The sequence below is a fragment of the Eriocheir sinensis genome, chromosome 24 (assembly GCF_024679095.1).
Source record: "Eriocheir sinensis breed Jianghai 21 chromosome 24, ASM2467909v1, whole genome shotgun sequence".
In the NCBI taxonomy this organism is placed as follows: Eukaryota; Metazoa; Arthropoda; class Malacostraca; order Decapoda; family Varunidae; genus Eriocheir; species Eriocheir sinensis.
Window position 1 is genome coordinate 798,744 of NC_066532.1, and position 12,915 is coordinate 811,658.

A 12,915-nucleotide genomic window follows, 5' to 3' on the forward strand; every position below is an offset into this window, starting at 1 on the left:
AGGTATTTAATCGGGTCTCAGACGCCTCTCCACCCGAAATTGACCTCTCTTTTGGCTGCTCTTTACATCACAATCGGGTCACCATGAGTATTTTTTTTTTTTTTTCATATTCAAGGTACAGACTTAACCTTTTTCAAGAAGAGTGTATCAAGACGCCTCTCCACCCGAAATTGACCTCTCTTTTGGCTACTCTTTACTTTCTTATAAGTACTCTTTTTCAAATCCGTATTCTCAGTCTCGTCCGCCTCTCACCAGTTATTTCCAAAGGCCGAAAAGGACATTAATCTGGTTCTTGAGGGTGTTCTTTTATCCATATTCAAGGTACAGGAGCTTTGTCGAACTACCACCAGGGTCACATCAACGATTTCCAAAAGGCGAAGAGAACATTTAATCAGGTTCTCACAAGTTATTTTTTTCACATTCGAAGTACAGGAGCTTTGTCGAACTACCACCAGGGTCACATCAACGATTTCCAAAAGGCGAAGAGAACATTTAACCAGGTTCTCACAAGTTCTTTTTTCACATTCGAAGCACAGAGGTTTTCCCGAACTGCCACCATGGATATTCAGCTACCCATGGAAATGCCCCCCACTACGCCCACGAAAGCCTTGCCAAATATGTGTGTGTGTGTGTGTGTGTGTGTGTGTGTGTGTGTGTGTGTGTGTGTGTGTGTGTGTGTGTGCTTGGGCGCCGAAATGTTTAAGAATATTGCCCTTAAAACTGAATTGCCTTGATAAGCGAACTAGTTGCAAAACATTAGAAGGAAAGTTGTTATTCCTGGAGTGGAAAAGTCATTAAAATCAGCGCTTAAAACTCACGACAGAGAGAGAGAGAGAGAGAGAGAGAGAGAGAGAGATTGATATGGTAATGACAGAAGGTAGGAGGGAGGAATGACAGACAGGGAAGGAGGTGAACGGAAGAAAGAAGGGAGATAGAAGGAAAGTATACAGAGAGAGAGAGAGAGAGAGAGAGAGAGAGAGAGAGAGACTAAAACATTCGCGTGGTGTTGTATTGCCATGAGTTTCCGTGCTTTGAATGTTTTGATCGCCTCGAAGCGGCTTCAAAATCGACACCAGAAAATAAAATACACGAAAAAATAAAATCATAAAACCGCGAAATTCAAAACGGACAACATTTGCGTGGCGTTAAGCTTTGAAACTCTCTATATAAACTTTCGATCTTATTTGCATTTAAAACCTCCACCACACCACACGACGGCTATTTTCTTTTTTTCCTTCGCTCACTGTTCCATTTTTTTTACCTAAAGCATTTCTGGCGGTGAGCTGCCTACGAAACATCATGTAACGTGTCATAACCTGTTCAAACATGTACGTATATCTGTCATTATCAGTCAGTTAGAACGCGTTGATGATGGAGAGTATGTCTGGTGGTATTTTTTTTTTTATTTTTTTTATTCTTTATGAGTGAATGTATGTGGAGAGAGTGTCATTCCTTCTTCCTATCTCTCCTTCATTCCTTCTTCCTCATCTTATTCCTTCATTCCTCTGCAATTCCTTCTTTCTCCTCATTCCTTCTTTCTCCTCTCATTCCTTCATTCCTTCACCATTCCTTCTTTCTCCTCTCATTCCTTCATTCCTCTGCCATTCCTTCTTTCTCCTCTCATTCCTTTGCGATTCCTTCTTTCTCCTCTCATTCCTTCATTCCTCTGTCATTCCTTCTTCCTCCTCTCATTCCTTCATTCCTCTGTCATTCCTTCTTCCTCCTCTCATTCCTTCATTCCTCTGCCATTCCTTCTTTCTCCTCTCATTCCTTCATTCCTCTGCCAGTAGTAGTAATAATTCTCTCTCTCTCTCTCTCTCTCTCTCTCTCTCTCTCTCTCTCTCTCTCTCTCTCTCTCTCTCTCTCTCTCCCACCCACCCGACCCCCTTCCTCCCTCCCTCCCCTGATCCCGGCCTGACAAATTGAAGGATTATTCTGGACGAAGGAGGATAAGAATCGAGGCTTTGGACCCTAATTCTTTTTCGTCTCCAATCGAGGCAGACTCCTGGTGTTCGATCCTTTGTGTTTGGCGCTCAGTCCTCTCCTCTTGGTGTTGAATCCTTTACTTCCGGTGTCCAGTTCTTTTAAGAGTGTTACGTGTCTGTTTTTTTGTTCTTCGTTCATTTGTAATCTCTTAATCCTCCTCTTTCTGGTGATTAGGATTAGTTAATTTTTGGCTTCGAAGACTAGCGGTACTCTTTGATGTAATGTTTCGTTCGTGCGTGTGTGTGTGTGTGTGTGTGTGTGTATGTGTGTGTGTGTGTGTGTGTTTAGGTTTGAGTGAGTGAGTAAATGACATGAGTGGGTGAGTTCGTGTGTGTGTGTGTGTGTGTGTGTGTGTGTTGCGTCTCTTACATTTATCAACATTTCTTTCTCGTTTCATTAAATATTAACCTTAAAACCTCTTTCGACAATGCAGTCCTCATAAAAAAATAATAACTAACGAGTATCTGCAGTGGGTATTTCTTTTTGCTTCTGTTACTTTATACGTCGTTTATCTATATATTTTTCTCTCATTGAATATTAAACAAAGACTTTCATCACTACAGTCGTGTCTTATAAATGATTAATGATGATTTATAGCGTAATATTTTCTTCAACATTTTTTTTCTATCTTTTTATCTTCCCTTCCCTTCCCTTTCCTTCCCTTCCCTTCATTTATCTGTTTTTTTTTTATCTTTTTATCTTCCCTTCCCTTCCCTTCCCTTCCCTTCATTTATCTGTTTTTTTTCTATCTTTTTATCTTCCCTTCCCTTCCTTCCCTGCATTCATCTGTTTGTTTTTATCTTTTTATCTTCCCTTCCCTTCCTTCCCTGCATTCATCTGTTTGTTTTTATCTTTTTATCTTCCCTTCCCTTCCCTTCCTTCCCTGCATTCATCTGTTTGTTTTTATCTTTTTATCTTCCCTTCCCTTGCCTTCATTTATCTGGTTTGTTTTCCATCTTTTTTATCTTCCCTTCCCTTCCCTTCCCCTCCCTTCATTTATCTTTATTTTATCTTTTTATCTTTCCTTCCCTTGCCTTCATTTATCTGTTTTTTTCTATCTTTTTATCTTCCCTTCCCTTCCCTTCCCTTTCCTTCCCTTCATTTATCTGTTTTTTTCTATCTTTTTATCTTCCCTTCCCTTCCCTTCCCTTCCCTTCATTTATCTGTTTTTTTCTATCTTTTTATCTTCCCTTCCCTTCCCTTCCCTTCCCTTCATTTATCTGTTTTTTTCTATCTTTTTATCTTCCATTCCCTTCCCTTCCCTTCATTTATCTGTTTTTTTCTATCTTTTTATCTTCCATTCGCTTCCCTTCCCTTCATTTATCTGTTTTTTTCTATATTTTTATCTTCCATTCCCTTCCCTTCCCTTTCCTTCCCTTCATTAATCTGTTTTTTCTATCTTTTTATCTTCCCTTCCCTTCCCATCCTTCCCTTCATTTATCTGGGTTTTTTTTTTCTTATCTTTTTATCTTCGTGTGTTGCTTCTGCTCCATCGTTGTCATATAAATAATTGACGTTGATTTGCTGAGTAATGTTATCCTCTCCTACACTTATCCCATTTTTTTTTCTTGTTTTTTTCCTTCTTTTGCTTCTGTCACATCTACTACATTCTATCACGTCCTTATTAACTATTAAATTTCATATCTCAGACTCCAACCAACGCTGTCTCGTCATAGAAATAACTGATGGTGATTCCCTATGTAACTTTTTTTTATTACATTTATCTTTTTTTCTATTTTTTTTCCTTCTTGTATTGCCTCTGTTACATTATCTACATTCTCTCTCGTCCTTATCAACTATTAAACTCAATATCTTAGACTCCAACCAACACTGTCTCGTCATAGAAATAATGGTGATTTCCTATGTAACTTTTTTTATTACATTTATCTTTTTTTCTATTTTTCTTTCATTTTTTTCCTTCTTGTATTGCCTCTGTTACATTATCTACATACTATCACGTACTTCTTAACTATTAAACTCAATATCTTAGACTCCAACCAACGCTGTCTCGTCATAGGAATAATTGATGGTGATTCCCTATGTAACTTTTTTTCTCTTTCTTACATTTATCTTTTCTTCGATTTTCTTTTTATGAAACTTGTACGCCTAAATTTATATCAATGTCGTCTTGTCATAGGAATAATTAATGTTGGCTTCCTATGTAACCTTTTTTCTATTTCTTACTTTTTATATTTTCCTTCGATTTTCTTCTTATTAAATTCAACCGCCTAAACTTAAGTATATATATAAATCTTATTAAACTAATTCGCCTAAACTTAAATCAATGTTGCCTTGTCTTAGAAATAATTGGAGGCGACAAACTGTGTAATATTTCGTTGAAGTAATAAGCTGTGTAATATTTTCTTTGCATACTTTCATTTTTTCTTATCGTCTTCTTACTGAATATTAAACTTCAACGCCTAAACTTAAATCAATATAATCTTGTCTTAGGAGTAATTGAAGTTGATAAGCTCTGTAATACTTTCTTCTTATACATTTATCTTAATTTTTCTTCTCATTTTTTTTTTTTACTGAATATTAAAGTTAAATGCTCTCTATCACACTTGTCTTAATTTTTCTTCCCTTTTTCTTTCTTTCACTGAATATTTAACTTAAACACTTTCTCATCTAGTGCAATCTTAGCATAAAAAAACATATTGACGTTGATTTCCAGTGTAATTATTTTTCTTTTCCATGTGTTATTTTCCGTTACATTTTTTTTATATCATTTTTTTGTTATTACTTTTGTTCTTTTTATATATATTTTTTTTTTGTGTGTGTTTTGTTTTGTTTTTCATGTAACGTTGAGCTTAAATCAAACTCATTAGCGCAGTTATATTTATTTGTTTCCTTATTTTCTTTCATTATTTTTCCTTTTTTTTACATAAAGATGGACGCCACTCTGCTCAATTTTTTCTCTCTTATGTTGCTTTTTCGCTACAATTATGCACCGTTTTTTTCTCTCGTCTCGTCAAGTTGTGTGCTTAAAAGCGTATTCAAACTCTTTCACTGGCGTAATTTTGTCTTAAAACATCAAAGTCGTGTATCTCTCTCTCTCTCTCTCTCTCTCTCTCTCTCTCTCTCTCTCTCTCTCTCTCTCTCTCTCTCTCTCTCTCTCTCTCTCTCTCTCTCTCTCTCTCTCTCTCTCTCTCTCTCTCTCTCGTTTTTCTCTTTTTTCATGCTAAATTTATTGATGTTTTCTTGTCTTCATTCTTATTTAAAAGGTGTTTGCTGCTCTGTGTATGTGTGTGTGTGTGTGTGTGTGTGTGTTCTCCTTTTATCAAGCTTAATTTATCCTTAATCCCTCTTGTCTTGCGAAATTTGAGCTTCATTTTCCTTCATTAGTTCATTCTCATTTATAATACCAACGTTATTCTGTGATATGACGAACGCAGCATAATGCATGTCGTATAACGTAGCGCGGCTCTTTGTAGTCTGAAAGGTATTGCCGTGACTGAGCCTTATAAACCTTCCATACGACAAGTCTTCAGGTGAGTGACGAGGATAATGTGAACGCTTAAGGGGGGATAACTTAACGCTCATCGGCCGTTACTCCTTCACCAGCCTTCACCAGCGCGGACTTGTTGGGAATGATGGACGCTACTCTGCAGTATACTCTTTTTTGTTTCTTATTATAACCGAGCTCGCTTATCAGGAACTCGTTGTATAATGCTAATACTTAAGAATGAGTTACTGGAATCTACTCTCTCATTATTCTTTCACCAGGGCGGACTTGTTTAAAAGATTGAAGTTACTTTGCGATATAGTAATTTATCTTTTAGGTGAATTTTCAGAGGAACGATTATAGTCTGTTCTAGCGAAGTGTTTCTCTGGGGCCTTGACAGTGTTTGAAAGGCCTCTCCTGATTGGCTGGATTCCTCTATCGCTCTCATGAAAAAAGAGGAGGAATATAGGGAAGAAAAAGGAATGAAAAGAGAGAAAGGAAGATGGAGGAATATAGGAATGAAGGAAAAGGAAAGAAAGGGAATGAAAGAAAGAAGAAGAGAAGTAATATAGAGAAGGAAGAAGAGGGAAAGAAAAAGAAACAAGAGGAGGAGGAGGAGGAAAAAGAGCAGTAATAGAAGGAAGGAAAATAAAGGAAAGAAAGTGAAGGAAAGCAAGAGGAGGAGGAGGAGGAATGTAGGAAAGGAAGACAAAGGAAAGTAAAGGAAAACAAGAAGAGGAGGAGGAGGAGGAGGAGGAGGAATGTAGGAAAGGAAGACAAGGGAAAGTAAAGGAAAACAAGAAGAGGAGGAGGAATGTAGGAAAGGAAGACAAGGGAAAGTAAAGGAAAACAAGAAGAGGAGGAGGAGGAGGAGGAATATCGCTCGATCATTACTTCGGTGTTCAAGTCAGCTTCTAACTTCTCGGCCCAGAAAGAAAAAGTTTGACTGCGCTGCGATCGAGGCCCCGAGAGAGAGAGAGAGAGAGAGAGAGAGAGAGAGATTGATAAGGTAAAGATAACAGAAGAAAGAAGGGAGAAAGAGAAGGAAAAGGAAGAATGAGATTGGAACGGACATGAGAGGAAGAAAGAAAGAGGATAGAAGGAAAGAAGAGAGAGAGAGAGAGAGAGAGAGAGAGAGAGAGACCGTCACTGTGCCTCGCCTCGTGTACTCTCTCTCCCATTAAACTTTCGTCGTAAGAGAGAATTCTGAGAAACTCCTCCACCTTTGAGTCCCTCCCTGTGCCGCCTTTTGCTGCTCTTGAGGCGCCTAACGTTGACTAAAGACGCTGGGTGACTGTGCTAACTCATTTCACGGAGGCTGGCGAAGTGGGGGCAAGATGGACGGCGCAGGGATGGGAAGGGAAGGCAAGGGAAGGGCTCAACGTTAGTCTCAACATCATCTCATCCTGCGCCTATTGTCCAGGGCGAGAGTGAACACCCTTCGCCTTGCCCTTTCCTGCCCTTTGTCTGCCCTTTCTCTTCCGTTATTTCTCCCTGTCATTGTTTCTGTTAACTCCTTCCGTCACCTTTCCTTTTGTTTTTCATTTCATTCCTTCGTATCATGGTGTTGAACTGTCTCCTCCTGATCCTCTCTAATGTTTAATCACATTTAGCTAATTGTGTTACTCTACCTGTTTTTTCTCTCCCGCTATACGTCGAAGAACCTTACAAGTCTAGCCACCATCCACAGTGTAAAAGAATCCATACCATCATTTAAACACCTCAGCCTTTTTTACGGGGTAACTAAGCTGTGTGCGTGTCTTATATCAACAATCCATCAACCTCTATACCTCTCAGAACCCTACAAATCTAGCCATCATCCCATCATCTCAGCGTTCTCTACAGAGTAACTAAGTCTTGTGCGTGTCTTATATCAACAATCCATCAACCTCTATACCTCTCGGAACCCTACAAATCTAGCCATCATCCCATCATCTCAGCGTTCTCTACAGGGTAACTAAGTCTTGTGCGTGTCTTATATCAACAATCCATCAACCTCTATACCTCTCAGAACCCTACAAATCTAGCCATCATCCCATCATCTCAGCGTTCTCTACAGGGTAACTAAGTCTTGTGCGTGTCCTATATCAACAATCCATCAACCTCTATACCTCTCAGAACCCTACAAATCTAGCCATCAACCCACCATCTCAGCGTTCTCTACGGGGTCACTAAACCATGTGTGTGTTTGTTCCAGGTCTTCGCGGGACTACGGGAGTCTGGCCTGCTGGGCGACCAACACGGTGGGCACGCAGGCCGACCCGTGCCAATTCACCGTCTTGGAGGCAGGTCAGCACCGTAGCAGTAGTAGCAGAAGTCGTAGTAGTAGTAGTAGTAGTAGTAGTAGTAGTAGTAAAAATGATAAATCGTGGGTCATTTTCAAAAGTGTCTGTGTTATGACTAAGATGATTAAAAATAATAAAAAAAATACTAAAGAAGATAGATAGATAGATAGATGATGAAAGGAAAGGAAGTGAGGGAATAGAGAAAAATAAGGAAGAGGAGGAGGAAGAGGAGAAGATGAAAGAGGAGGAGGAGGAGGGCAACAAAATGCAGGAAGAGAAGAAGGGAAAGGAAAAAGAGGAGGAAGAGGAAAAAGAAGAGCAAGAAGTTCAAAATACTAAAACGAAAGGAAAGAAAGAGATAAAAAGAGAAAGAACGAAGAAATGAAGAATAAACGAAGGGATAGACAGGCCATGAGAGAGAGAGAAAAATACATACATACAGACAGACAGAGACAGCTGCACCGCCCTCTACGCCCACACATTAAGACACCCATTCCGGCCCCTTCGCCAAACACATCGCGCTCGGCTCTCCTCTCCTTTTACGCGCCTATTGTCCAGGGCGAGAGTGAGCACCCTTCGCCCTGCCCTTCCCTGCCCTTTACCTCCCTTTCTCTTTCGTTATTTTGCCTATCATTGCTTCTGTTAATTCCCTCTTTCACTTTTCCTTTTATTTTTTCGTTTTTTTTTTATTCTTTTACGTTTTTTTTCCTTTTCGTAACTTTTCTTTCCCCTTCTCTTTTTTTCCTCTCCTCCATTCCCTTCCCTTTCCTTTTTTATCTCCTTTTCCCTTCTCCTTTATTTCCCCTTCTCTTTTTTTTCCTCTACTCCATTCCCTTCTCTTTCCTTTTTACCTCCTTTTCCCTTCTCTCTTTCCTTTCCTTTATTCCCTTTCTGTCTCTCCCCTCTTCCTCCTTTCGTTATTTCTGCCTGTTACTTCTTCTATCAATTCTTTTTATGACCTTTCCTTCTTGTTTTCTCTCTCATTTCCTTCTCTTTTCTTTCTCACATCTTTTTTCATTCTTTTTCCTTTTCTTTCCTTTCTCTTTTTTCCTCTTCATTTCCTTCCTCTTTTATCCTCTTCATTCCCTTTCCTCCCCTCCCTCATTTCTCTTCTCCAATCCCTTCTCTTTCCTTTTTACCTCCTTTCCCCTTCTCTCTCCTTCCTTTCCTTTATTTCCTTTTCTCTCTCTCCCCTTTCCTCCCTTCGTTATTTCTGCCTTCTACCACCTCTGTCAATTCCTTTTATCAGATTTCCTTCCATTTCTTAATCTTTCCTCTTTCTTTGTTCTGGTTCTTCCTTATTTCTTCTCTCTTATCTCCTTTTTTTCTCTCCAATTCCTCCTTTCGTATTTCCTCCCATATCAATTCATTTCCTGGTCTTAGTTTTTTTTTCTCTTCTCTTCCCTCTTTTTCCTTTCCTTTATTTTCCTTTTCTCCTCTTCCTCCTTTCGTCGCCTTTTCCTCCTTTATCTTTTGTCCCTTCTTATGCCTTTCGATTTCCTTCTTTTCCTGTTATTTTAATTTTCTCTCACCTTCCTCTCTTTAGTTATTCCCTGCTTTATCACTTTCTCTCCCTGTCTTGTTTTCCTGTTTTCTCTTTCATTCCTTTTTCGCTTCATTTTTGTCTTTTCCTTTTTTTCCTTCCCTCTTTTTTGTCTTTCTCCTCCCTGTTATCTTTTCGTTTTCCTTGCCTGTTATTTTCTTTCCTTGCATCGCCTTTCCATTTTCATTTTTTTCCTTCATTTTTTTCCCATTTCCTTTCATTTTTGTCTTTTCCTTTTTTTCCTTCCCTGTCTTTTCCTTTCTTTCTCCTCCCTTTTGTCTTTTCGTTTTCCTTGCCTGTTACTTTCTTTCCTTTCATCGCCTTTCCATTTTCATTTTTTTCCTTCATTTTTTCCCATTTCCTTTCATTTTTGTCTTTTCCTTTTTTTCCTTCCCTGTCTTTTCCTTTCTCCTCCCTTTTGTCTTTTCGTTTTCCTTGCCTGTTACTTTCTTTCCTTTCATCGCCTTTCCATCCTCATTTTTTTTTTTTTTTCTCTCCTTTTAACTCCCTTTCTACATTTCGTATTCCCCGTCCATTCCTTTTCCTTTCATTTTTGTGTTTCCCTTTTTTTTCCTTCCCTCTTTCTCTTTCTTTCTCCTCCCTGTTATGTTTTCGTTTTCCTTGCTTGTTACTTTCTTTCCTTGCTTCGCCTTTCCATCCTCATTTTTTTCCTTCATTTTTTTTTCTTTCCCTTTTATTTAAATTTATCTTCCTTTCTTCATGTCGTATTTCCCCTATTAATTCTTACTATTTCTTTTTTCATCGCCTTCCCTTTAATCTTTTTCGTCCTTGTTCCATTCCCTTTCTTTTGTTTTTATTTTTTCTCCCCTCCCTTTCCCATTTTTCTTTCTTTTCATTCTCCTACCTACTACTCTCTTCTCTTTCATTTCCCTCACCTTCCTTCCCTTCCCTTCCCTTCCCTTCCCTTCCCTTTCCTTTCCTTTCCTTCCCTCCCCTTCCGTTCTCCTCCCTTCCCTTCCCTTCCCTTCCCTTCCCATCCCATCCCTTTCCTGCATTCCCTATCCCTTCCCTTCCCTTCCCTTCCCCTCCCCTCCCCTCCTCTCCCCTTCCCTTCCCTTCCCTTCCCTTCCCTTTCCTGCATTTCCTATCCCTTCCGTTCCCTTCCCTTCCCACCCCTTCTCTTCCCTTCCCTTCTCTTAATTTCCCTTCCCTTCCCTTCCCTTCCCTTGCCTTGCCTTCCTTCCCCTTCGACACGCTCGCCCTCACTCAGATAAACACACAATGCATATTCTCCCTCGCCTCCTTACCAGCCCCTACACACACACACACACACACACACACACACAGATAGATAGATAGAAAGACAGATAGATATAGACAGATACACCACAAAATCACATTACACACACTGATAGATAACTAATAGATAAATAGATAAGATAGATAAGGTAGATAGAGATAGATGGACAGAGAGAGAGAGAGAGAGAGAGAGAGAGAGAGAGAGAGAGAGACCTAAAAAACACAATACACACACACACACACACACACACACACACACACACACACACACACACACACACACACACTCACACGCAAGGAACTGATGTATGGAATGTTTTACCAATAAAGGTTTTCTGTTCGTGTGTGTGTGTGTGTGTGTGTGTGTGTGTGTGTGTGTGTTTTAAGGATTCATATAACAAAAGGGTTTTCAAATACGGGAAATTACGTGCTTGACTCACTCATTAAAAATTCAAATGTGTAGGTTATCTCTCTCTCTCTCTCTCTCTCTCTCTCTCTCTCTCTCTCTCTCTCTCTCTCTCTCTCTCTCTCTCTCTCTCTCTCTCTCTCTCTCTGCCCCCCCACCCCATCCTTCCCTCCATACCTCTCTCCCCCTTTATTTCCCATCATCCATTCCTTCCTCACTTCCTTCCCTCATATCCTCTCCATCTCCTCCCCATTCTCCACCTTCCCTCCCTTCTTCTTTTGTTTTCCTCACCCATTTGCCACATACTTTCTCTCTTTACTTCCTTCTGTGCACTTGTCTACCACCACCCCACTTTTCATCTCCCTATCCATCTACCTATCTCCACTTTCTCTTCTCTAACCCTCTTCACCTACCTACCCACTACTGTGTTATCCGTCAGCCTCTCTATCCTTACCTAACCTAACCTAACCTCACCTCCCCACACCCAGACATACCATCCACTCTCTTCTCTAGTCATCTACCTTTCCCCTATCTGTCTAGCGTTCCTCAATCTCTCTTTCTTTCCCTAAACTTCTAACCACCTTCTCACCCTCATATCTCTAACTTAACCTCTCTAACCTAACCTAACCCAACGTAACCTTACACCACCCAGGCCCTCCGGAACGCGTCGAGAGCTGTGACCTCGTTGACCTCACCTACTGGATTCTTAACCCACCAAATTCTTACCTCTCAGCCTCTCTAACTTATCTTAACCTAACCTCACCTAACACTTTCTTACCTCACAGTCTTTCTAACCTAACCTAACCTCCTACCTACCCATCACTGTCTTTTCTCTGAACCTCTTTAACCTAACCTAACCCAACGTAACCTTACACCCAGGCCCTCCGGAACGCGTCGAGAACTGTGACCTCGTTAACCTCACCGGCGGGACTCTGGAGGTGCAGTGTTCCCCGGGTCACGATGGCGGCCTGCAGCAGTGGTTCATCGGGCGCGTGTACGAGGCGGCGTCCCACAAGCTGCTGGCGACGCTGGAGGAGAAGACGCCGAAGTTCAAGATGAGCGGCTTGACGCCCGGCCACGACTATGTTATCACGATCACGGCGGCGAACAGCAAAGGGACGAGTGAACCGCAGGAGATTGACGCTGTGAGGCTGAAGGTACGTGTGGAAAGGGGGAGAGAGACTGAGGTAAAAAAAAAGTGTTAGGTTAGGTTAGAGAGACTGTGAGGTAAGAAAGTGTTAGGTTAAAGAGACTGAGGTAAAAAAAGTGTTAGGTTAGGTCAGGTTAGAGAGACTGAGCTAAAAAAAAAGTGTTAGGTTAGGTCAGGTTAGAGAGACTGTGAGGTAAGAAAGTGTTAGGTTAGAGAGACTGAGGTAAGAAAAAGTGTTAGGTAAGGTTAGGTTAGGTTAGAGAGTGTGAGGTAAGAAAGTGTTAGGTTAGGTTAGGTTAGGTCAGGTTAGGTTAGAGAGACTGTGAGGTATGTTGGGGGAATGTGTATGTGGGTGGGGGGCGTTATGTGCGTGTGTACGTGAGGGGGAGGGGGAGGGGGGGGTAGACATCGCTTAAGACTGAAGGTAGATGTGGAAAGGCTGTATTTGTGTATGTGTGTATATGTTGGTGTATGTAGGTGTGTGTGACTATGTGGGGGAGCGCGGGGGGAAAGCAGGTTTGGGTATTTGAAAAGGGGGGGGTTGTGTGTGTGTGTGTGTGTGTGTGTGTGTGTGTGTGTGTGTGTGTGTGGAGAGGGATGGCTGACTGGCTGTTCTCTTCCTTATCTCTCTCTCTCTCTCTCTCTCTCTTATCCATTTACAGTAACTTACTTAAACTATTCCATTGTGTTGTATTTCAATTGGAAAAATGGAAAAATAACAGACTTCATTTTCATTCACCATTTTTTACTCTCTCTCTCTCTCTCTCTCTCTCTCTCTCTCTCTCTCTCTCTCTCTCGCTCGCTCGCTCGCTCTATCTATCTATCTATCTATCTAAATTT

The 12,915-nt window shown here is 40.7% G+C and overlaps 1 protein-coding gene across 2 annotated transcripts in view; it reads left to right on the forward strand.

The window, feature by feature from the left end:
* The window catches only part of LOC127002669 (hemicentin-2-like), a 118,446-nt gene that overhangs the window by 97,517 nt on the left and 8,014 nt on the right, over positions 1–12,915 (forward strand). For both annotated transcript variants that reach the window (XM_050868712.1, XM_050868711.1), the window contains 2 exons: positions 7,629–7,720; positions 11,805–12,082. In XM_050868712.1, coding sequence (XP_050724669.1) covers positions 7,629–7,720; positions 11,805–12,082 — 370 coding nt within the window. The remainder of the gene's footprint in view (positions 1–7,628; positions 7,721–11,804; positions 12,083–12,915) is intronic.